This window comes from Pelophylax lessonae (genome assembly GCF_965119305.1).
Source record: "Pelophylax lessonae genome assembly, chromosome: 1".
Classification (NCBI taxonomy): Eukaryota; Metazoa; Chordata; class Amphibia; order Anura; family Ranidae; genus Pelophylax; species Pelophylax lessonae.
In genome coordinates, this window is record NC_138768.1 from 435,910,855 (window position 1) to 435,936,719 (window position 25,865).

At 47.4% G+C, this 25,865-nt stretch overlaps 1 protein-coding gene across 1 annotated transcript in view; it reads left to right on the top strand.

Annotated features, from left to right (window-relative positions):
* Positions 1-25,865, top strand: part of ZBTB5 (zinc finger and BTB domain containing 5) — a 35,843-nt gene continuing 9,978 nt past the window's right edge. The window contains exon 1 of the mRNA XM_082265236.1: positions 1-483. Within this exon, the coding sequence (XP_082121362.1) occupies positions 476-483 (8 nt within the window). The 5' untranslated portion in view covers positions 1-475. The remainder of the gene's footprint in view (positions 484-25,865) is intronic.

Here is a 25,865-nt window from a genome sequence, read left to right on the forward strand (position 1 = left end):
GTGATTGCGGCGCGGGCACGCGATTAGAATTTGGGCGGAGAAAGACATAAATGAAAAGTGAATGGAGGGCCGTGTGTGTGTTATTCGTAGACACGACTTGTTCTCGTCTAACTGGCACAAATAACACGCCACAGAAATACGACCACAGGCAGCCACAGAAAGCGGCCAATCACAGAGAGCGCCAGACAGGGGGGATGGCCAATCGCTGCGCGGCGTGTCGTCAGCGCGGGGACTGTGAGAGGAGGCGACAGCCGTCTGCCAGTGTTCACTCCTCCCCGCCCCCTCTGTCTGCTGTCTCCTCATCCGCCCCCCGGTCTGCTCGTCACGTCCGGTAGCCGGAGGAGGAGGCCAAGAGCACCCCGGGGGAGCCGTCAGACACAAAGAGGCCGCTGTGTGACCGAGGCCTGGGGGCCAGGTGAGGGGAGAAGAGCCCGAGTGACAGCTCCCCCCTGCTCCGTGTGTTTCCAGCACCCCTATGTACATGTATGTAGTGCATGCCTTCATGTCTTCTCACCGAGCCTGTTTATGTCTGGGGGATGCTGGGATATCAGCTTACTGGGAAGGCCCTAAGCAGCAATGGGAGCCTGGGCATCACCACATCTCATTACAGGAGGGCCTGTGTGTGGTGAGGGGGGTCACATGTCATCCTGGATGGATGAGATACAATGGACTTCTCCTATTTCTACTTTACATCAGTGGAGAGGAAGAAATGTGCCCCCTGTGGAAGCTTTCTAGATAGAAGTTTAGCAGTGGTACCACTGGTGCTAGGTTAGGGGTGGGCAAGCTGTTGCAGAACTACAAGTCCCATCATGCCTCTGCGAGTCATGCTTGTAGCTATTTACAATGCAATGCCTCATGGGACATGTAGTTCCACAGCAGCTGGAGAAACTGCACTTTACCCACCCCTGCTCTAGGTGATGCTTATCACTGTTAAGAACACTGCCACAGCCTTTGATGCACTTACGGCGCCTTTCACACGGGCTGATCCGTTTTCACGGATCGGGCTAGCTCAGTGGGAATCGCTCTGTTGATCCCTGCTGAGCAGGTAGATGACAGCTTCGTCTCCGCTCACTATGCAGTGACGGACCTGTCAGAGTCCTGCTCTTCTCTATGGGGAAATCGGATAGAAATGGACCGCATGTTCCTTTCTATCTGATCCGACCCGTTGGACGGATGGCAAACCTATCGTCAGCCGTCTGTTTTTCGATGAAGGGCAAACCTATCGTCAGCCGTCTGTTTTGGACGGAGGGCAAACCTATCGCCATCCGTCTGTTTTCAGCAGATCTTGTCTGATTGGATGCCAGACTAGTGTCAGAAGACACCTGTCCGCTGACCTCTGCCTCTCCATAGAGTAGAATCAGTAGCCCGATCAGGTCCATTGAAAAACCGACAGGCGGACCTGAATGGTCTGATCATGTGAAAAGGGCCTTAAAGAGGTGTTCTGCCTCCCCCTCCAAAAATTAAAAGTCAGCAGCTACACATACTGTAGCTGCTGACTTTTATTATTAGGACACTTACCTGTCGTGGAATCCAGCGATGCTGGCACTGAAGCTGATGTTTCCATCGGGTGCTGCCGGCGCCATTTTGCTGGTATGAGAACCTGGAAGTGAAGCCTATGGCTTCACGGCCGGGTCCCTACTGCGCGAAGCGCGCTGTGCTCGGTAATTTGCCTGGAAGGAGGAGGAGGCCGAACATCTGTCGTGCCTCACCGTGGCAAGGTCCAACAGAAGTGGGGACAGGTGGCTAGAAAGAAGAAATCAGTATAAATACCTTTTAATCGGAGCGGCTTCAAAAAAGCTATTGATACTGATCTCTTCTTTACCGGGCTAGATAGGTTAGTGTTAGATTGTAGCTTTAGAGATCCATTTGGATGGACATGTGCATTTCTTTGTTGGTGCGTTGTCAACATGCATTTCCAATCTGTTTTTGAATTTGGAGTGCAGAGGTTTAAAGTGTTACAAGACCCAGGAGCCTGCGTTCACTATATCTGGTTTCCCACAGTACAAAGAAAATGCAAGTGCAATAGTTTTAGTAAATATAAACCGCTAAATACCTTTTTATCCTCAGCAGTATATAGCAGTCTTGTGATTTCTATCAGTGTCTGGTTAAAGCTTGTAGAAGAAGTTTTTATTCTACTCTGACTGTCCTTTGAGGCTGCAGGACCCCTGAACCTCTGCCTGGACAGTGCTGATTGGCCCCTGTGCTGATCACAGGCACCCTCGGAAGAAAACAAAAAGTACTCTCTAGCAATACACACCAAACTGAGCATGTGCAGAGTGACTCCAATGACTCTATCAGGAGATGGAATGGGGGCAGTGGGAGAAGGGGAGGATCAGAGAAGACAGAATCAAACAGCCTTTTAATACAATGTGCAGGATTAACCCCTTAGGTTCCTTATTGAGTATAACAAGCATGCTTTACTGCATATACAGACTGATTTTACTGTTGTGGGTTTAGTAACAGACATTGGCTGTGGCTTGTTAATACCCGTTGGGCTTCATTCACATGGGGCATACTAATGTGGAGGGCCATGTTTACCCTTACAGGGGTGCACAGTAGTTATCAACCGATATCAGTTTTTCGTTGCCGATACCGATATTCTGGCCAATGCATATCGGACCCCAAACCCCTCCTCTGCACTTAAAAGCATTCAAAACACCAAGTTTGGCTGTTTTGAATGCTGACATTTTTTTGAATCTGGCGCCAGACAGTACCCGAAAGTGATGTCACTCATGACATCACTTCTGGGTTTTTGCATGGAGACCCGATCAGAGCCGAATGCGTCTTTGATTGGGTCTTCGGTAGAGCTGCACGATTCTGGCAAAAATGAGAATCACGATTTTTTTGCTTGGAATAAAGATCACGATTCACTCACGATTCTCAGCACCACGTATATTTATACATTTTTTTTTTTTTTTTTAGGGATTACATTTTCTGCACATAACACTACCTTTTCAGCATTTTTACTTGTGAATTATCAATATATGAATAATAAATGAAATTATTTTCATTATATTATTTATTGTAATATATATATATATATATATGAAAAATACAATAAATAATATAATGAAAATAATAATTTCATTAATTATTATTATATTGATAATTCACAAGTAAAAATGCTGAAAAGGTAGTGTTATGTGCAGAAAATGTAATCCCTAAAAAAATAAATAAATAAATGTATATTATAATGAAATGAAATATAAATATATATATTATATATATATAATTCATTCATTACAATATACATTTAATTATTTATTTTTAGGGTTTTCCCCTCTCTCCCCCCCTCCTCTGTCCTTGATTACCTCATGGAAAGCTCATCATGCCATAATTTTCTCAGACCCGTGAACAAATAGGACCTTGTCACTTCCGGGGACAGAGCAGGCGGGGCTGAGGTGGGACGGAAGACACCGTCGCGTCATCTGCAGACTTGAATTGAGGAGGCGTGACGGAGGTGCGGCCTGCCGCGTCATCTGCAGAGTGCTCAATGGAGGAGGCGTGACGGAGGTGCGGCCTGCCTCGTCATCTGCAGAGTGCTCAATGGAGGAGGCGTGACGGAGGTGCGGCCTGCCTTGTCATCTGCAGAGCGCTGAATAGAGGAAGCGTGACGGAGGTGCGGCCCGCCGCGTCATAGAGGAGGTGTGACGGAGGTGCGGCCTGCCTCATCATCTGCAGAGCGCTGAATGGAGGAGGCGTGACGGAGGTGCGGCCTGCCTCGTCATCTGCAGAGCGCTGAATGGAGGAGGCGTGACGGAGGTGCGGCCTGCCTCGTCATCTGCAGAGCGCTGAATAGAGGAAGTGTGACAGAGGTGCGGCCCGCCGCGTCATAGAGGAGGCGTGACGGAGGTGCGGCAGTGAAATAACCCCACCCCCAGAATCGCCGATATTCGTGATGGAGATCGCATAGGGGGGTGGATCGAGATCGCGATCCCAGAACGATTAATCGTGCAGCTCTAGTCTTCGGCGGCCGTGCAGGCTGGTTGCCTGGGTCTCCCGGTGGGACGGGAGACCTGGGCGAGCCGCGGAAGGGGGGAGGGAACGTCCCCTCCCGCTCCTTGTAATGACAGCCGAGAGGCTTCTCAGCCGCATCGGTTGTCATTACAAGACAGCCGGCAGTCGACTATGGACACTGGTACCGGGGTGATGCTTCTAGCTGCAGGCATCACTCCGGTGCATGCCCTTTTCCGAAATATCAGCAATATCGGTAACCTCCGGGGTCGATTCCGATATATTGGAAAAGTGCATATCGGCCCTCCATATATCGGCTTTGCCGATCCCTAGTTCACAGGTGTTCCATGCAGGTAGTAATGCTCATGTTACAGTGTACATACGGGGCCATAGACCCACACAGAAGTCAGATTGGGAGCAGTGTCTGTGTCCGTGCTGCTGTGTCCCCATTGAAATCAACAGGACTGCCTGTACGGGGAATGTCAAGTATTCCCAACGCACCTATTCCTGGAACAGGCTCTGAAGTAATGGGTGCTGCAGCAACAACCAACTGGGAACATACACAACATAGCATTATTTTATGCCAGCACTCCCCAGATCTTTAAAGTCCAACTTTCTTTTTTTTTTTATGCACAGCAAGGAAATACAGTGCCTTGTCAAAGTATTCGGCCCTCTTGAACTTTGCGACATTTTGCCACATTTCAGGCTTCAAACATAAAGATATAAAACTGTAATTTTTTGTGAAGAATCAACAAGTGGGACACAATCATGAAGTGGAACGGAATTTATTGGATATTTCAAACTTTAACAAATAAAAAACTGAAAAATTGGGCGTGCAAAATTATTCAGCCCCCTTAAGTTAATACTTTGTAGCGCCACCCTTTGCTGCGATTACAGCTGTAAGTCTCTTGGGGTATGTCTCTATCGGTTTTGCACATCGTGAGACTAAAATTTTTGCCCATTCCTCCTTGCAAAACAGCTCGAGCTCAGTGAGGTTGGATGGAGAGCGTTTGTGAACAGCAGTTTTCAGTTCAGTTCAGATTCTCGATTAGATTCAGGTCTGGACTTTGACTTTGCCATTCTAACACCTGGATATGTTTATTTGTGAACCATTCCATTGTAGATTTTGCTTTGTTTTGGATCATTGTCTTGTTGGAAGACAAATCTCTGTCCCAGTCTCAGGTCTTTTGCAGATGCCATCAGGTTTTCTTCCAGAATGGTCCTGTATTTGGCTCCATCCATCTTCCCATCAATTTTAACCATCTTCCCTGTCCCCGTTGAAGAAAAGCAGGCCCAAACCATGATGCTGCCACCACCATGTTTGACAGTGGGGATGGTGTGTTCAGGGTGATGAGTTGTGTTGCTTTTACACCAAACATAACATTTTGCATTGTTGCCAAAAAGTTTGATTTTGGTTTCATCTGACCAGAGCACCTTCTTCCACATGTTTGGTGTGTCTCCCAGGTGGCTTGTGGCAAACTTTAAATGACACTTTTTATGGATATCTTTAAGAAATGGCTTTCTTCTTGCCACTCTTCCATAAAGGCCAGATTTGTGCAGTATATGACTGATTGTTGTCCTATGGACAGAGTCTCCCACCTCAGCTGTAGATCTCTGCAGTTCATCCAGAGTGATCATGGGCCTCTTGGCTGCATCTCTGATCAGTCTTCTCCTTGTATGAGCTGAAAGTTTAGAGGGACGGCCAGGTCTTCGTAGATTTGCAGTGGTCTGATACTCCTTCCATTTCAATATTATCGCTTGCACAGTGCTCCTTGGGATGTTTAAAGCTTGGGAAATCTTTTTGTATCCAAATCCGGATTTAAACTTCTCCACAACAATACCTCGGACCTGCCTGGTGTGTTCCTTGTTCTTCATGATGCTCTCTGCGCTTTAAACGGACCTCTTAGACTATCACAGTGCAGGTGCATTTATACGGAGACTTGATTACACACAGGTGGATTCTATTTATCATCATTAGTCATTTAGGTCAACATTGGATCATTCAGTGATCCTCACTGAACTTCTGGAGAGAGTTTGCTGCACTGAAAGTAAAGGGGCTAAATAATTTTGCACGCCCAATTTTTCAGTTTTTTTATTTGTTAAAGTTTGAAATATCCAATAAATTTCATTCCACTTCATGATTGTGTCCCACTTGTTGTTGATTCTTCACAAAAAATTACAGTTTTATATCTTTGTTTGAAGCCTGAAATGTGGCAAAAGGTCACAAAGTTCAAGGGGGCCAAATACTTTTGCAAGGCACTGTACATCATTTCAGAACCACACAGAGCCCCTTTGTCAGGCATAAAGGGATTCTCCGCGGCGCAGAAACGTTGCAGTTCCTTGCTATGATGTGATCTACCATCAATAAAAAAAATTTCAGTCACTGTCTAAAGATCCATAGAGTGCTGGCAGATATTTGCACTGGCTGCATGGGGTGGACAGAACACCTGTACATGTCGTGTAGATAAAACAGCTGTATGCTTTAGTACTTCCCATGTGAACGAGGCCTTAGTAAGGCATCAAAGTCTTTTGAAACCCTGCCTTTGACCTCCAAGGGCCTCCCAATCCACTAAAAGGCACAGTGGTTTATTTTTTTCAAAATGCACTGAGATGCAAACAAATACTGTTATGACTAACCACGACACAAGCATTTTAGCATGTCTGAATATGCAGGTTCAAATGCAACAGTGTAACCTGTTACTGAATGAGCAGCCCCCGCACCTCCCCGAGTCCCCTTTGTGACAGTGGGTCAGGGATCCTCTCCACACACCGACTGTCACAAAAAAAAAAAAAAAAACCTGCGAAGGCAGTGATCCAGCAGCACCCAGAATTGCAATAAGTGTAAATTCTTTGGATAATTGCAATTATGGGTTTGTTTATACACATTTTTGTATTTTCTAAGATCATATTTGGATTCAATGGATAATCATATGTTTGCTGTCTTCTGTAAAAGTTTATTTAGCAGTTTTGTCGTAGAGATTAAGGTGATTGTAACCCTAAAAAAACACGAAAAAAAAAAAAGGCAAGAGATATAGCACAGTGCTTTTATCATATCAATTGTCCCTTTCTATGTTGTACAATACATAGCTGATCCTGCCTCTCTGTTTTAGGTCACTGTTCAGTAGTGTGCATGTTTTCCTAAATTTATAATGCTAAATACCTTCTTTGCAAAGCCCTGCTTTGCAAACCTATGACCTCCCTCTGCTCTCTTGCATTCAGCAGAGGGAAATCTCAGCCCCTCCCACTGTACTCAGGAAGCTGAGGAAGGTCACATGACAGGACAGCAGGGCTCTGCAAAGAAGGTATTTGGCATTTATCATTTTAGGAAAACACACACACTATACTGAACAAGGACCTAAAAGGGAGAGAATCAAAGTAATTAATACGTGTGACTTTACAACCACTTCAATGGTTGGCATTTGGGTGGGTTTCATACTGTTGCTTTGTGGAAAAAATTGCATTTTATGACACAACATGGTAATGCACAGCTTGCTTTGTGTTGTGGTGCACTGTGTGTGTTTGTTGTGGTTGCTCCTCAATTGACAGATGTATACTAGCTGTGCTTTGTGGTGGTGTTCTTGAGAAAAAAGGTTTGTGTGTTAAAGGCCAACTCCATGTAACTCAAAAATGCTGCCTTGCTGTGAGTCTATGCCCCCACACTGCAGGAGTTAGCTGCTTGTTTAGGTCTAGGAGGGATCACTTACCCAATTTTCCACTCCTCCATGCTGCTAGACTGGTTCCCTCAGCATCTTCTCCCCATGCTCAAGCAATCTAAGGTCCCTACATCATCAAAACGAATGCAGAATTCATAGTCCAGCATTGGACATGAGGACAATGAGGGACAGTCCACCACCAGAGCATGGGGGAGTGCCATCTGCCAGAAGAACAGAGAATCGGGTTAGTAAAACTGCTTTTACTTCTCCCTTAATTTAAGCAGTTAAAATAGAAGAAAACTCTACACAGTTTTTTTTATTTTTTAAATCGGGCCCCATGCATGTTTATGCCATAATTTGATAGTATGCACTGCATATTAGCACATTATGACTTACTTGCATTTCAAATGGATCCCTCCAGCACTGAGCTGTCCCTGCCACTTATAAAGCCATTTGTGTTGAGGGGTAGGGGGCTTGCAAGAAGCGGACCACCTGCTTGGCATACTGGTTTGTTTTATTAGGCTGCCTGACCTCAACACACATTGGCACACCAACAGCGTGAATGCTCTGCTCATGTAAATATGCAAAACATTTTGCCATAGAGGTATTTGTTGGGTACTCACTAGGAATATGTTAAGCTGGATACACACTACAGTATACAACTTTTGTTGTTTGATTTCCTTTAGATTTACCTTCAACTATGTAGTGCAAGGATCTGCCTGATTGCATACAAACTGAAAGTGTTTAGAGATTGACCTCATTATATGGTTTTGTTAAATTTTAAAGGAAAAAAACCTTTAGAAAATTGTATGGTGTGTATCCAGCTTTATTGTATGTAACAGGAATTTTTGGAGTACTCATCGGTAATATGAAATGGATGTTGGGGATTCCTGGCCGATTAAATGATAATCCCGGCCTCGACAAACCCCAGGCCGCAGTGGTGACTAGAATTAGTGGCCTGGGCTACACTGCGGCAGGTGTGTTGTCCCATGGTGCCCGCTGACTCAGATGCCACCCCGGCCTGTAATTGATCCCATGACTTTGCGGCCTGCTGACACGAGGTGCTTACATCTGGGAACTGGTGCCTTCTTGTGGTGGCGGGGGCTGCAAAAAGCAGTCACTGGTGGCGCTAAGTGTTTCCCCTGCCTGTTCTCACTGCCCGTCCATCTCTCTCCCAAGAGAAGAGGTTGAAGATGTTGAGGGCTTGATCTAGAGTTCTTTCCTTTCTGGTGAGTGGACAGGGAGTGTGGAGTAGCTGGTCGGAACTGCCTCAGTTCCATTTACAACCCCACAAAGATGGAAAGCGTTCTTTATTTTTTACTTCTTCTCCATTAAAATACATTTTTTTAATTTTTTATTCTCTCCCTGTCATGCCACACAGCCGATGGCCCCTTTCACACGGGCTGTCTGATTAGGTCCGCCTGTTTTTCAGTTTTTCAGGCGGACCTGATCGGACCCTCCAGTCTTCTATCGAGTGGCGGATGTCCGCTGACAACCGCCGCCATCCGATTCCTGTCCACCAATAACAGACGTATGGTGGTCCTACTTTCCATCCATCCGAATTGAATCAGATGGCATCAGATGGAAATGGACTGGCAGTCCATGTCCATCCGACTGCCCCGTAGAGGAGAGCAGGACTAAGTCCATGTTTGCTCTGCATAGCGGAGTGGACAAGACCTGTCATCTGCCTGCTCAGCGGTGATAAGCGGAGAAATCCCCATTGAGCAAGCAGATTACGCTTAGTGGAGGTGCCCCTGTGAAAGGGGCCTAAGCAGGCATGAGTTGCTGGATCACTGGATCTCCTATTGCCTCCATCTTGCTGCACTGTCCTTCCCTAATCAGCCACTGCCCTTCACACTATCAAGCCAAGTACACATGGGCTGAATGCCAGGGACCATCAGCCAGTTCAATAAAAACTGGCTGCCATAGGGCCCGTGTGTATGGCAGCCTGACAGAAGCTGGCCATTCAGCATGCGTGGAAAAAAACTGGCTCCTAGATTTCAAGCAAATTTGTTAAGCCCTGTGATAATCCTTTGGTTGATGACCTGAGATCGGTCATGTTAATGTGTTACCTGTTGGAACTCTTAAGCTTCCTATACACAGATTTTCATTAAAGCGGATCTCCCCTCAAAAGGGGAAGCTCCGCTTGTTTGCACCCCCCCCCCCCTCACTGCCACATTTGGCACTTTTTTGGGGGCAGGGGGGAGCAGGTACCTGGTTTTGACAGGTACCCGCTCCCACTTTCTGGTAAGATCGCGGCAAGGCAATCTGCGTAATGTCTGGTCCCTCCTCCTCTTTCCCCTCCGCTTGCATGCACAGTAGGAAACCTGCAGTGAAGCCTGAAGGCTTTTCTGCTGGTTACCCTTACTTGCAATGCCCGAACCCGAAGACAATGGACGAATCAACTTGAGGTGCCGACATTGCAGGATCCCTGGACAGGTAAGTGTCTATATTTAAGGTTAGCAGCTACAGTATTTGTAGCTGCCGACTTTTAATTTTTTTACAAGCTGGAACTCCTCTTTAACCACTTAAGCCCCGGAGGATTTGACTGTTTAAAGACCAGGGCCTATTTTGCGATTCGGCACTGCGTGACTTAACGGACAATTGCGCGGTCGTGCGACACTGTACCCAAATGAAATTGACGTCCTTTTTTTCCCACAAACAGAGCTTTCTTTTGGTGGTATTTGATCACCTGTACGATTTTTATTTTTTGCGCTATAAACAAAAATATAGCGACAATTTTGAAAAAATAACTATTTCTCTTACGTCCTCCGACAGTCGCCGCCATCTTCATATTCGTCACAATGGGGTATTAGACTTTGCTCCGTAGGAGTAGCTAGGCACCAGAATATGTCAGTATTAAAGCTTTTAACATATCCCCACCCCAGGGGGTGGTCCCCTCAGTCTATACCCTCCTGCTTCCTGTTTCCTGCTTCAGTTTCAATGTCTAGCTTGTCAGGAGTAGCTGGATGTCTCTATGCTGGGGCATTTTGTCTCAGCCTTCTCTCTTTTTTGATTTTATTTGAGTTTTTTCTCTTTCTTTATTTAGCTGTTATTTTTACCAGCAATAGTTAGATTTTCGGATGAAGAGGATAATGCGGGCTGCGTCTCGGGCTGACTCCCCTGGTCGCAGGTTGTGGGTCAGTGGCTTCTCAGCCCGCCATCGAGCGTTCAGTCAGGTACCGCTCCTGAGTTTTCTGAACGACCCATCCCTGTTCCGTGCAGGGATGCTAGGGTGAGGTGGCTACCTCACTGGACGCTGTGCGGTTTCTCAACCCACCTTCTGCTGCGTCCTGGATGCGACTCTCCCTGTCTCATGTACAGCGGCTTGTTCGCCTGTGCGGGTCCCCCACGCCATGTAAGAGGTAAGTGTATTCATGTGGGGACCTGTCTGTCTGGGGGGTGTCAGTCTGGGACTGTGTTACCTTGCCCTGTGTTCACACTATTGATGTTTCCCTATCTCTCACACTGCATGCTGTGGGCTGCAAGGAGGGGGGGCTGTGCTGCACTTCTGTGTCAGGTGAGTGTGTGAACGGCTGTGTGCTGTGGAACTTGATGCTATCATGTTTGGGGCACATTACAGCGCCGCTGCGGCGGTCCACCATGTTCTTTATAACTATGTGGTGTATTTTTATTCCACCTTCATGAGGTGGGGGAGCGGCGGTTTCGGCGCCATTTTGGCTGTACTCGCTCCGGCCGCATGGTACTCATGCATGGCGGCCATTTTCTTGTAGCCTCCCATAGGCTTTAATGGAGCGCCCTGAATATCAGCAATTCCTTTTCTACAGGAGCACCGATCTGGCCAGCAGCAGCAGCGGTCTCTCCAGGTTTTTTCCCTCTATTCTCTGTATCCTTGCCTGAGTATAACTTCTCCCTGTGGGGGTCCCTGTGTGGGTGTGCTTGTGTGGCGGTGGGCTACGTTCGCAGCGCCTTATTTAAAGGGGCGGTCACCCATTTTATTTTACTCATTTTGGGGCATCGTTTCTCAGGAAAGCAAATTTCCTGTCACATTGGTGGGAAGCCAGGGGACTGCGGTTTTCCCCCTCGGGGGGGGGGGGGGGGGATTTGGCTGCGATTGTGGCTAGCCTTGCGACTCAGGTGCAATTGCTGATGGCTGCTCAATCCTCAAAATGGCCCAGAGTTTTCAATTTCCTCTGATTCAGAGGGGTTGGTGATGGGGCTGCTGTTGCTGGGGTCTCCTTGTCGGGGTCCCGTTCCTCCCTGGACCTTGTAGGGTCAGAAATGGAGGCTGAGGTTGAGGGGGTTGATATTTCTCCCCCTGGCTCGTCTGAAGAGCTTGCACTCATGGATGAATTGGTTGCTTCTATCAAGCAAACACTGCGTTTACAAGATGAACCTTGTCCTCCTGCTGCCTTGGCGGCTTATGGGACGCAGAAAAGACGCAAATCATCGCAGGTGTTTCCCTGCACTGATGATTTTCAATGCGCTGTAAAGGAACATTGGCGTAATATACGCAAGCCTTTTGCTATACCAAGTAGGTTTAAGCTGCGCTATCCTTTTACGCCCGCTACTGTTGAGCGTTGGTGTGTCCCACCTCCGGTGGATCACGCGATAGCGGTTCTGAATAAGCCCACTGCACCTGCGATATCCCGGTGTTCCGGGATGCCACGGACAAACGGACGGAGTCCCTTGCCCGTCATGCCTATTCTATTATGGGTTCTATGCTGAAAGCTTTATTTGCTTCACTTATGGCGGCCCAGGCTGTCGCGAGCTGGACGCAGGTGCTTAATCGCGTCCTGGTGGCTGATTCTGCCCTCCAGGCGACTTTGGATATGGTGGATCAAATCCACCAGGGTGTCATGTATTTGTGTGATGCGGACCTGGATATGGTTCCGTTGGCTGCACGTGTACATGGTGTGGCGGTATTGTCTCGCCGCTTTGGTTTGGTTGAAGTGTTGGTCGGTGGACCAATCTTCGCGTAAGACCTTGGCTAATCTGCCCTATGATGGTTCTCGCCTTTTTTGGTGAGTCCCTAGATACGTTAATTAGGGGGATAGCGGGTGGTAAGAGCACGCTCTTACCCTAATCCCACAAGGCTAAGACGGCTCCTGGTAAGAAGCCGTGGACTGGTAAGCAAAGGTCCGGCCAGTCCGGTTCAGCGGCCCACAACAGTGCGGCCTGAAGGGGCGCCCTCACCCGACTCTGGGGTGGGGGGACGCTTGTTCGGTTTCCTTCAGCCATGGCTGTCCCGGGTTCGGGACAGATGGGTTCAGGAAATCGTTCGATCTGGCTACGAGATCGAGTTTCTCTATAGGCCGGAGCGCAGATTTTTTCCCTCAAATCTTCTACTGTCCCCGGAGCGTTTGCGGGATCTGCATCTAGCGGTGCAGGACCTGAGGGCTCAGGGAGTGGTGGTCCCGGTGCCTCATCGGGACAGGTTTCGGGGGTTCTATTCCAATCTGTTCACCGTGCCCGGGTAGGCGGGCAAGGTACGTCCGATTCTGGACTTAAAGGCGCTGAACCGCTTTGTGCGGGTGCGCAAGTTCCGCATGGAATCTCTGCGGTCGGTGGTGGCTACCCTGGTTCCGGGGGAGTTCATGGCTTCCATCGACTTGAAGGATGCGTATCTTCACATCCCGAATATCGAGGGTCACCAGAGGTACCTTCGATTCGCCATAGCGGAGGATCACTACCAATTTGTGGCGTTGCCCTTTGGTCTCGCCTCGGCTCCACGGGTGTTCACCAAGGTGCGGGCACCGGTTTTGGCTTTGTTGAGAGCCCAGGGCGTCTCTGTCCTAGGGTATCTGGACGATATTCTGGTTCGGTCTGCGACCAGCCAGGGTCTGGAGAAGCGTTACGATGCAGTCTCTGCAGGAGTTTGGTTGGACGATAACTTTTCCAAAGTCAGCACTGTGCCCATCGGTTACATATAGTTACATAGTTACATAGTTACATAGTAGGTGAGGTTGAATAAAGACAATAGTCCATCCAGTTCAACCTGTGTAGGTGTGTGTGACTGTAATCATCTAACATAGCCCTCAATCTCCTGATCCTTGAGATGTAAGTCTAAGAGTCTTTTGAAAGTCACCATACTACCCGCAGAAACCACCTCTTGTGGTAGACAATTCCACAATCTTGTAGCCCTAACAGTAAAGAACCCCCCACGTTGCCTGAGGTTAAAACGCTTCTCCTCTAATCGCATTGTATGTCCTCGAGTCCTCATGCAATTCCTTCGAATGAACAGCTTTTCTTCTAAGCTGAGATCCCCATTAAGATATTTATAAATTGCTATCATGTCCCCTCTCAGACGTCTTTTCTCCAGGGAAAATAAATCGAGCGATTGCAGCCGCTCTTCATAGGTAAGGTCCTCCAACCCCCTAATCAGTTTAGTTGCCCTTCTCTGGACTTTCTCCAGCTCCAACACATCCCTCCTGAGGACTGGCGACCAGAACTGGACAGAATACTCCAGATGCGGTCGGACCAGAGTTTTATAAAGTGGAAGGATTATAGTCTTATCTCTGGAATACATCCCTTTCTTTATACATGCTAATATTCTGTTGGCTTTGGAAGCTGCCGCTTGGCATTGCATGCTGTTGCCTAATCTATCATCAACTAAGACTCCCAGATCCTTCTCCATTTTTGATTCCCCCAAGGGTTCCCCTCCTAACGTGTATTGTGTTTTTATGTTTTTGGTCCCCAAGTGCAAAACCTTACACTTCTCCACATTAAACCTCATTTGCCATGTCGTTGCCCACTCCGTAATTTTGTCCAGGTCATTCTGTAGGATATCTGCTTCATGCTGTGCAGTTATTGCCCTGGCCAATTTTGTGTCATCTGCAAAAACTGATAACGAACTACTGATCCCGTCCTCAATGCTGTTTATGAATAAATTGAACAAGGTTGGTCCCAGGACTGAGCCCTGGGGCACCCCGCTTACTACCTCAGACCAGTCTGAGTATGCGCTGTTTATTACTACCCTTTGGACACGGCCTTTTAGCCAATTCCGTATCCAAGAGCAAACCCTGCTGTCGATACCTGCAGACCTTATTTTATAAATTAAGCGCTTGTGGGGAACTGTATCAAACGCCTTAGCGAAATCCAAGTACACCACATCCACTGGTCTCCCCCTATCTAGCTCACAGCTCACCTCCTCGTAGAATGCTAAGAGATTAGTTTGACAAGATCGCCCATTTGTAAACCCGTGCTGATTACTGCTGATGATGTTGTTGTCTTTAGCATACTCTACGATATAGTCCCTTATCATCCCCTCCAAAAGTTTACATATTATTGATGTCAGACTGACAGGCCTATAATTTCCCGGGATATGTCTCTGGCCCTTTTTGAATATCGGAATCACGTTAGCCTTCCTCCAATCCCCTGGTACATCTGTCCTAATACTGTCAGCAAAGATCAGGAACAGTGGTCTAGATATAACCATACTGAGTTCCTTGAGTACTCTCGGATGTACGCCATCCGGGCCTGGTGATTTGTTTGTGTTAAGTTTATCCAGTCTTTCCCTGATTTCCCCCTCTGTTAGCCATAGTGGCAAGTCCTGTGTATTACTACTAACCATACAGTCATGGTCAGTGTACCCTTCCTTTTCCTGCGTACAGACTGACGAGAAAAAAGAATTCAGTACGGTTGCTTTTTCAGTGTCCTCTGTAACCATCCTCCCATCATCGCTAATTATGTGTGCAATATGCTCTGCCCTAGTTTTTTTGCTGTTGATATATTTAAAGAATTTCTTTGGGTTTTTTTTACTATCCTCCGCTATTTGTCTCTCAAAGTTGATTTTAGCCATCTTGATTTCGTGTTTACACTTCTTATTTTCCTCCTTGTATTGCTGGAAGGCCGATACGGTGCCCTCTGATTTATATTTCTTGAAGGCCAATTTTTTTCCCCTAATAAGTTTTTTAACGCTACGGTTTAGCCAGCCAGGTTTGGCTTTGTCTCTTCTAAATTTATTCCCCATAGGAATGCACTGCAAGATGCCTTTGCTTAATATTGTTCTAAAGCATTCCCATTTTTCCTCTGTGGTCAGTGATCCCAGGGTTTGGTCCCAGTTTACCCTTTCCATCAATGAGTACAATTTTGGAAAGTCTGCCCTTCTGAAGTTTAGGGTTCTTATGTTCCCCACTTGCCTTTTTATATTGTTATTTATACTAAATGTGATCATCCTGTGATCGCTAGAGCCCAGGTTGTCCTGGACTCCTACCTCCGAGATTATGTCTGGGTCATTAGTGATCAATAGATCCAGGATAGCATTCTCTCTAGTAGGGGAATCCACCAACTGCGACATGTAGTTATCCTGTAAGGTTTCCGTGAATAGCCGGGCCTTATGCGAGTGTGCAGTCCCCTCTTCCCAGTCAATGTCGGGATAATTGAAGTCCCCCAATATGATGACTGATCCTAGTTTTGCCGCTTTACCTATTAGTGCTAAAAATTCCAGCTCTACCTCCTCCCCTTGGTTAGGTGGCCTATAGCAAACCCCCACAACTACTTTTCCCTTATCTTCTTCCCTATCGAGTTCAACCCACACAGATTCTAAATCCATGCTCATCCCATCCGTAATGTCACTCCTTTCTAGCACCTTTATATTGTTCTTGACATAGAGACATACCCCTCCCCCTCTTTTACCAACCCTGTCCTTCCGGTACACCGAATACCCTTGGATATTTGCCAGCCAGTCATGTGAGGGGTCGAACCAAGTCTCCGTTATTCCCACAAGGTCTATGTCCTCCTCATGTACTAACATGTCCAACTCATCCATCTTATTAGCTAGGCTCCTGGCATTAGCATATACCCCTCTTAGTTTTACGGAAGTTAAACGTGATTGGCGGTTTTGTTTATTTCTGTTTGGTCTGCTGTTCTCCCGCACAGACCCGCCAATTGATGTTGTTGACCTACTGTCGCTATTGACCCTACAACTGCCTTCAGTCCTCTGCTCCCTCCTGACTGATTCTATTTCTGAGCCCTCCCCCCCGTCTCCTAGTTTAAAAGCCCCTCCAACTCGGTGGCCATCTTTCTCCCCAAAAGAGCTGTACCGTCCCCATTAAGGTGCAGCCCATCCTTACTAAAGAGCCGGTAGCCGACTGAGAAGTCAGCCCAGTTCTCCAGGAACCCAAACCCCTCCTTCCTACACCAATTCCTCAGCCACTTGTTAACTTCCCTAAGCTCCTTCTGCCTCTCCTGTGTGGCTCGAGGTACAGGCAGTATTTCAGAGAAAACCACCTTGGAGGTCCTTTTCCTCAATCTATTACCTAAGTCCCTGAAATCGTTCTTAAGGATCCTCCACCTACCTTTAACTTTGTCATTAGTGCCCACATGCACCATGACCGCTGGGTCATCCCCAGCCCCGCACAACAATCTGTCTGCCCGATCTGCGATGTGCCGAACTCGGGCGCCCGGTAAACAACAAACTGTTCGGTTCACGCGATCTTTTTTACAGATTTCCCTCTCTGTCCTCTTGATAATTGAGTCCCCAACTACCACAACCTTTCTAACCTTTCCTGAGTTACGGCCCCCCTTCTTCCTGGAGCCGTCCCTCCCCTGGCAGCTGGGGGAGGGCGCATGCTCCAGCTCTGCCACCCCTGAGTTGATATCCCCCTCAACCTGCAACTCGGCAAACATGTTAGGGTGTACCAACTCAGGACTGGCCTCCCTGACTCTCCTCCCCCTAACATTCCTAACAGTCACCCAGCTGCGTACCTCTGCTGCTTGCGTCTCCTCTATTCCTTCCTCCTCTATGCTGACCCCTGCCAGCGCCTGATGGGTAAAGTCCAAGCTCCTTTCCAGGTTGTAGATGCCACGCAGTCTTGTCACTGTGTTCTCTAGATCCACGATGTGGGCTTCCAGAGCAACAAGTCGCTCACATCTTGCACAGCAGTATTCGTCCTCGATTGGTTCATCAAGGAACGCATACATGCCGCAAGAAGTGCACTGAGTGGCATCCCCAATCCTGTCGGACATTATTACCCACTACTCTATGGGGATAATATTAACGACCTGCTCTTCCTTACCTACACTACCTCTAACCTCCCTGGTACAAAACCTGGGGTACCCACCAGTCGCTAATACCCTCACCAGTCACTAGATATTCACCAGTCGCAAGGATCCTCACCAGTCGCAAGGATCCTCACCAGTCGCAAGGATCCTCACCAGTCGCAAGGATCCTCACCAGTCGCAAGGATCCTCACCAGTCGCAAGGATCCTCACCAGTCACAAGGATCCTCACCAGTCGCAAGGATACTCACCAGTCGCAAAGATACTCACCAGTCGCAAAGATACTCACCAGTCGCAAGGACACTCACCAGTCGCAAAGATACTTCCAGTCGCAAGGATACTCACCAGTCGCAAGATACTCACCAGTCGCAAGGATACTCACCAGTCGCAAAGATACTCACCAGTCGCAAAGATACTCACCAGTCGCAAGGTACTCACCAGTCGCAAAGATACTCACCAGTCGCAAGGACACTCACCAGTCGCAAAGATACTCACCAGTCGCAAAGATACTCACCTTACCTGGGAATGGTTCTGGACTCTGTCCAGGCGAAGGTCTTCCTACCGGACGACAAACTCAGGACTCTTCAGGAAGGAAGTCAGGTCCCTCAGGGACGCTCCGTCCTCTTCCACTCGGACGTGCATGAGATGTCTGGGATTGATGGTCTCGGCTTTCGAGGCGATTCCCTTCGCCCAGTTTCACACGCGGGGTCTCCAAGCGGAGATCCTGTCCAGGTGGGACGGGCGACCGCGATCTCTGGATCCGGATTTCGTTGGGCCATCGCACCAGAAGGGTTCTTCTGTGGTGACTCCTGTCCCCGCCGGTGTCAGGGGGCAAGTCTTTTCATCCTCTCTCATGGACGGTGGTCACCACGGATGCCAGCCTGTCGGGCTGGGGTGGTGTTCTGGGCGTTCTGTCCGCCCAGGGAACTTGGTCGGAGGGGGAATCCTGCCGGTCGGCATTCTGGAATTGCGTGCGATGATTCTCTGCCTTCAACGTTGGCCGCCGGACAGGCTGCAGGGCTGTCCGGTTCGGGTGCAGACGGACATTGCCACGGCGGTGGCTTACGTCATTCGCCAAGGGGACACCAAGAGGGCCCGGGTGGCTCGGGAAGTGGCCGACATTCTGTCTTGGGCCGAGACGCATGTCCCGGCGATATCGGCGGTTCGCATTCCAGGGGTTGGAGAACTAGCGGGCGGATTATCTGATGCCGCCAGTCCCTGGACCAGGGGGAATGGCCCCTCCGTCCGGGTGTTCTCCAGATGTTGTGCGCGACGTGGGGTCTTCCGGAGGTGGACCTGTTCGCGTCTCGTCTGTACAGCAAGGTGTACAGGTTCGTGGCAAGGCCACGCGATCCTCGGGCAGACGCGTCAGACGCGTTGGTAGCTCCGTGGCATCAGTACCGACTGATGTATGCGTTTTCACCGTTTCAATTGCTGCCCAGGTTCCTTTGCAGTTTGGTCTCGGAACCAAAACACGGTGATTCTTGTGACACCGGACTGGCCTCGCCGGTCCTGGTACGCAGACCTCGTGCATTTGGCGGTCGACGCCCCGTGGCGTCTGCCTCTTCGGGAAGATCTCCGGTCTCAGGGGCTGATATTTCATCCTGCCTTGCAGTCGCTGGCCTTGCCGGCCTGGCTGTTGAAACCGTGGCCCTGGGGGATAGGGGTCTCTCCCCTGAGGTCATTCACACTTTGATCGACGAGAGGAATTTTTCCTCGGGGTAGGTCTTTTACCGTATTTCGGAGGCCTATTTTGCCTGGTGTGAGTTCAGGGGGTCTTCACCTCGCCCGTGGTCGGTGTCTGGGGTGTTGTCCTTCCTTCGAAAGGGTGTTGACAGCGTTTGGCGCTGGCTATGATCAAGGGTCAGGTGTCTGCGATGGCCGTTCTTTTTTCAACGTCCTATGGCATCTATCTCCTTGATTGGCACTTTTGTTCGGGGGCATCTGGTCCCTCCTAGGAGGGTGCCTCTGCCTCCTTGGGACTGGAATCTTGTTCTGTCCGTGTTACAACATGGTTCTTTTTTGAACGGATCGGGTAGATCTCGTTGTCTGTTGTCCTAGGTCACCTTTTTTGGTGGCGATCAATTCGGCTCACAGAGTGTCGGAGCTGGCAGCCTGTCCTGCCATTGTCCGTATCTGGTCAATCACTTGGTTAAGGTGGTCTTGCGACCTAACCCTTCTTTTTTTCCGAAGAGGGTTTCGGAATTTCACCTCAATGAGGACATTGTCTTGCCTTCGCCTTGCGCGAAGTCTAAACATTCGGAGGAGGTGGTGTTGCACTCCTTGGATGCTGTTCATGGAGATTAGGGTTTACCTAAAATCGTCTGAATCTTTTCACAAGTCGGATTCTTTGTTTGTCCTTCCGGGGGTCCTCGGAAGGGCGTGGCGGCGTCGGCTTCTGCCGTCGCCAATTGGTTCATACAGGCCGTTGAACAGGCCTATGCTTTGCGGGGAAAAGTTTCCCTTATGCCTGTGAGGGCGCACTCTACCAGATCTCTGAGTACGTCTTGGGCCTGTCGTCATGGGGCTTCTGTGGCCCAGGTGTGTGGGGCGGCGACTTGGTCGACCGTGCACACCTTCACTCTGTTCCACAGAGTGGATGTTCAAGCATCGGCAGATGCTTCCTTTGGCCGCAAGGTTCTTAGTGCGGCGGTCCCTGGTTTTGGTCCTTTGGGATGTTTGGGATTTCTTTGTATCCCTAGGTTATTTGTTTTTTTCCTGGGTTATTGCTCCCGTTGAGCAAATTTTTTCTCGTGTTGCCCAGCTGGTTTCCTTCCTTTGGTAAGGTTACTTTCTTGATGTGGAGACTGCGTTGCCTTTAGGCGCGGCTGCGTTTCCCACCCCTCATGTTTGCACTGCTTTGGGACGTCCCCATTGTGACGAATATGAAGATGGCGGCGACTGTCGGAGGACGTAAGAGAAAACGGAATTTTTGTAAAATCTTACCTGTAAAATTACTTTCTCTGAGTCCTCTGACAGTCGCCGCCCCCGCCCCTCTTTTGGGGTTTAGGTACTCTACTGCTATTCCACTGAAACTGAAGCAGGAAACAGGAAGCAGGAGGGTATAGACTGAGGGGACCACCCCCTGGGGTGGGGATATGTTAAAAGCTTTAATACTGACATATTCTGGTGCCTAGCTACTCCTACGGAGCAAAGTCTAATACCCCATTGTGACAAATATGAAGATGGCGGCGACTGTCGGAGGACTCAGAGAAAGGAATTTTACAGGTAAGATTTTACAAAAATTCAGTTTTTTTAATTTTTTATATGAAATTCCCCCAAAAAAATGTAAAAATCCAATTTTTACCATTTTAGGCCAATTTGTTTTCTGCTACATATTTTTGGTAAAAAAAAAATCGCAATAAGCGTACTTTGATTGGTTTGCGCAAAAGTTATTGCGTTTACTAACTACGGGAATGATTTGTCTTTTTTTTTTTTTTTTTTTTTTTTGCGGGACTGCGACGTTGTGGCGGACAGATCGGACCCTTGATTGACATTTTTTGACACTTGGGGGTACCAGTGACATTACTACAGTGATCAGTGCTATACATATGCACTGTTACTGTAAAAATGACACTGGTAGGGAAGGGGTTAACTTTATTGGTGATCAGTGGGTTAAATGTATCCCTAGGGGCGTGATTCTAATTGGGGGGGGGCGTGGCTTGTGATCTAACCACAGAGACATACGATCCTACATAGCAGGATCTTATAATCTGTGCAGTTACATCAGGGAGAATGACAGGCGGCTTTGTTTACATCAGCTGCCTGCCTTTCTCCCTCTCCAGTGGGAGATCGCGAGTGGCCGGCGGACATCGGAGCCGCCGGTCACGCGCAAGGGAATGCCCGCGAACAAGCGGGGGCAGGAGCGCGCCTCAGGCGGCACGTGCTCGCCCCCTACAGGCTCCTGGGCGAGCGACGTAGCCCTACGTCGGTTTGCCCAGGTGCGGCTCACTGCCGCAGTAAATAGTCGTGCGGCGGTCGGCAAGTGGTTAAACAAAATTCTGAAAGATCATCCATCAGAGTGTTCTATGATGCCATCATGAATTCAACAAATTTGGATTGAAAGTTCTTTAACCACTTTACCACCGGAGGATTTTGCTGTCTTACGTCCAGGCCACTTTTTGCGATTCGGCGCTGTGCGACTTTAACTGACAATTGCGCGGTCGTGCAATGCTGTACCCAAACGAAATTTACGTCCTTTTTTTCCCACAAACAGAGCTTTCTTTTGGTGGTATTTGATGTGCGATTTTTACTTTTTGCACTATAAACAAAAAAAGAGCGTTTATTTTGAAAAAATAACAATATTTTTAACATTTTTTTTTATATGAAATTCATCCCCAAAAAAATGTAAAAATCAAATTTTTTTTTTACATTTTTGGCCAATTCGTTTTCTGCTACATATGTTTGGTAAAAAAAATCACAATAAGCGTATTTTGATTGGTTTGCGCAAAAGTTATTGCGTTTACTAACTAAGGTAAAGATTTCTGTCATTTTTGGTGTTTTTTTTTTTTACCGAGTAATGGCGGCGATCTGCGACATTGCAGCGGACAGATCGGACCCTTGACTGACATTTTTGACACTTTTGGGGGTTCCAGTGACATTACTACAGTAATCAGTGCTATATATATGCACTGTTACTGTAAAAATGACACTGGCAGGGAAGGGGTTAATTTTATTGGAGAGGGAGGGGTTAATGTATGCCTGGTGCTTGCTAACGTGTGTGGGGGGGAGGTGACTGAGTGAGTCGGACAGATCGGATGTTCAGCTATGCTGAACACTGCAATCTGTCACTCCCTGTCACTTAGGAGATCCGCCCGCTTTGTTTACACAGGCTGGCGGATCTCCAAACTAGATTCCCCGACGATCGGGGAAGAGCAGCGGCGATCGCCACCGCTCCTCCCCTGGCCCGACTCCCGCTTTGACTGAAAACAGCGGGAGCGTGCCTCTGGCGGCGCGCGAGCGCCGCCTACAGGGGGAGGAGTCCAGCGACATAGGTCTACGTCGCTGGATGATAACGAGCCACTGTGCCACAGTAGAGGCACAGTGAGCGGTCGTAAAGTGGTTAAAATTTTGTGCAATTGCCATGCCAATGTATAGCTGTTTAGCAATCGTTTCTCAATCATTCCAATAATATACAAATACAATACAAGCAATTTTTTCTTTCCCTGACTGAGGACCGCATAAATTTGGTTTGATCAGATCAGAAACAACAATTTTCAATTCGAATATTTCAAATCTGCTCTTCCACACAATTGAAAACAAATGTTAGTTTGTCCTCAACCATTTGAAAATAAAAGAAAAAAAAAAATGTTTCAAATAAAATTTCGCTGTATGGCAAGGTTTAGTCATATTTAGATACACTGCATCCGCAAAGCTTTTCACAGTGCTTTTTCCACATTTTGTGATTATACAGCTTTGTACCCAAAATGGATTAAATACAAACCATACCACATAATGACGACGTGAAAGAAGTCTGTTTGAAATCTTTGCAAATTTATTAAAAATTAAAAATGAACAAATCCCATGCAATTAACTGTTCACAGCCTTTGCCATGACACTCAAAATTAAGCTCAGATGCATCCTGTTTCCACTGATCATTGTTGAGATATTTCTACAACTTGATTGGAGTCCACCTGTGGTAAATTCAGTTGATTGAACATGATTTGGAAAAGCACACATCTGTCTATATAAGGTCCCACAGTTAACCGTGCATGTCAGAGCACAAACCAAGCCATGAAGTCCAAGGAATTGTCTATAGACCTCCGAGACAAGATTGTATTGAGGCACAGTTTAGGAGAAGGGTACAGAAAAATGTCTGCAGTATTGAAGGTCCCAATGAGCACAGCTGCCTCCATCATCCATAAATGGAAGAAGTTTGGAACCACCAGAACTCTTCCTAGAGCGCACCGCCCAGCTAAACTGAGCAATCGGGAGGTGACCAAGAACCCAATGGTCATTCTGACAGGGCTCCATTGTTTCTCTGTGGAGGGTAGAGAAACTTTCAGAAGAACAATCATCTCTGCAGCACTCCACCAATCAGGCCTGTATGGTATTTGCCAGACGGAAGCCACTCATCAGTAAAAAGCACATGGCAGCCTGCCTGGAGTTTGCCTGCTGGCGGGTACTGCTAGCAGGGAGTGGGAGGAGTGGCACTGGAGGAAGCATGCAGAGCCGATGCTTCCTGTATGTCTCCTCACAGGCACACAGTGGCCTCCATCATCCATATATGGAAGATGTTTGGAACCACCAGGACTCTTCCTGGAGTGGGCCGCCCGGCCAAACTGAGCGATCAGGGGAGAAGGGCCTTAGTCTGAGAGGTGACCAAGAACCCGATGGTCACTCTGTGTAGAGACAAGGCCTTTCCAGAACAACAACCATCTCTGCAGCACTCCACCAATCAGGCCTGTATGGTAGAGTGGCGAGATGGAAGCAACTCCCCAGTAAAAGGCACATGACAGCCTGCCTGGAATTTGCCAAAAGGCACCTCAAGGACTCTGAGACCATGAGAAACAAAATTATGTGGTCTGATGAAACAAAGATTGAACTCTTTGGCCTGAATGGCAAGCATCATGTCTGGAGGAAACCAGGCACTGCTAATCACCTGGCCAATACCATTCCTACAGTGAAGCATGGTGGTGGCAGCTGCTGTGGGGATGTCTTTCAGGGGCAGGAACTGGGAGACTAGTCAGGATCGAGGGACAGATGAATGCAGCAATGTACAGAGACATTCTTGATAAAAGCCCGCTCCAGAGCACTCTGGCACTCAGACTGGGAGGAAGGTTCATCTTCCAACAGGACAACGGCCCTATGCACACAGCCAAGATAACAAAGGAGTGGCTAAGGGACAACTTTGAGCGTCCTTGAGTGGCCCAGACATGAACCTGATTGAACATCTCTGGAGAGATCTGAAAATGGCTGTGCACCAATGCTTCCCCATCCAACCTGATGAAGAATGGGAGAAACTGCCCAAAAATAGGTGTGCCAAGCTTTGTAGCATCATATTCAAAAAGACTTGAGGCTGTAATTGGTCTCAAAGGTGCTTCAACAAATTATCGTGCAAAGGCTGTGTACATGTGATATCAAACTTCTTTTACGTTGTCATTCTGAGATAGAATTTTGAGGAAAATAATGAATTTAATCCATTTTGGAATAACAAAATATGGAAAAAGTGAAGCGCTGTGAATACCTTCTGGATGCACTATATCCCTCCTGATATGCTTTTATTTGTGGGAATGCAAAAATTTGTATCCACAATTTTCTTTGTCAGATATGTTTTTTTTCTTGTTCAATATTTTTATTAGTTTTGTATAAATGTACAAACATAATCAGATGTTGCAAAAAAGCTTCAGCAAGGAAACTGAAAATACTGCAAGAAATCTTGGCGCGCCTTGTACCAGAAATAACCGTACAGATAAAGTGGCGACAGCACATCAGAAAGTATATTGTTCCATAGTGTGTACTTGCCTCAATCCAAAGCAATGATTGGCTTATTCTCTGATCTCACTTCTCTTATATTGGCATTAGTCAATTAGAGGTGGCCCTCCAGCTGTCGTGGAACTACTAGGCATTGTGAGACTGATGGTTACAAATAGAGATGCACCAAAATTTTGGCAGCAAAAAATTGTGTTTTTGGCATTTTGCTGATAGAGAAAAAAGGTGCTTATAATGGTCTTGAAATCCACATGATTTTTTCGTACTTTTACCACAATTTTACTGTGCTTCTGGTGTGTTTCATAGGTCATGTGACTCAAAAACCACTTCATAAGTGTAACATGGGTGCCTTTTTGATGCATTTTCAATGGGGATTAGTGTGTTTTTTTATTAATTTTTTTTTTCTGACTAAAAAATGCAGCAAGCAAGATTTTTAACCTCACCGGAAGCACAACGGACCAGTGTGAAGACATTCATAGAATTTAAAGGGATGTATTTTTCTTGAGCGGTTCTTGAGCTAAAAATTCCGATCATGCCCGAGAATAAATGTATATTCTTTTTTTTTTTTTCGGTTCAACATTTTTCATTAAGAATAAAGAATGAACAAACGAGATGAAGCAGTGGTACAGAGTTTGGCACAGAGCACAGTATAAGGCAGTAGGTACCAATGACATGGATTCACAACAATAAATTGCTCAACTGTGGTATGGAAACAAAGAGCAGAACAAAATTGCTAACAATAACAAACGGGAAGAAGGATGCAATTCGTAGGGGAGATGAATTTGTTGCTGTCGTCTCCCACTAGTGATGTGAAACATAAAAAAACAAAAAAAAAAAACGCAGCTATTTGGACAATGCCAAAGA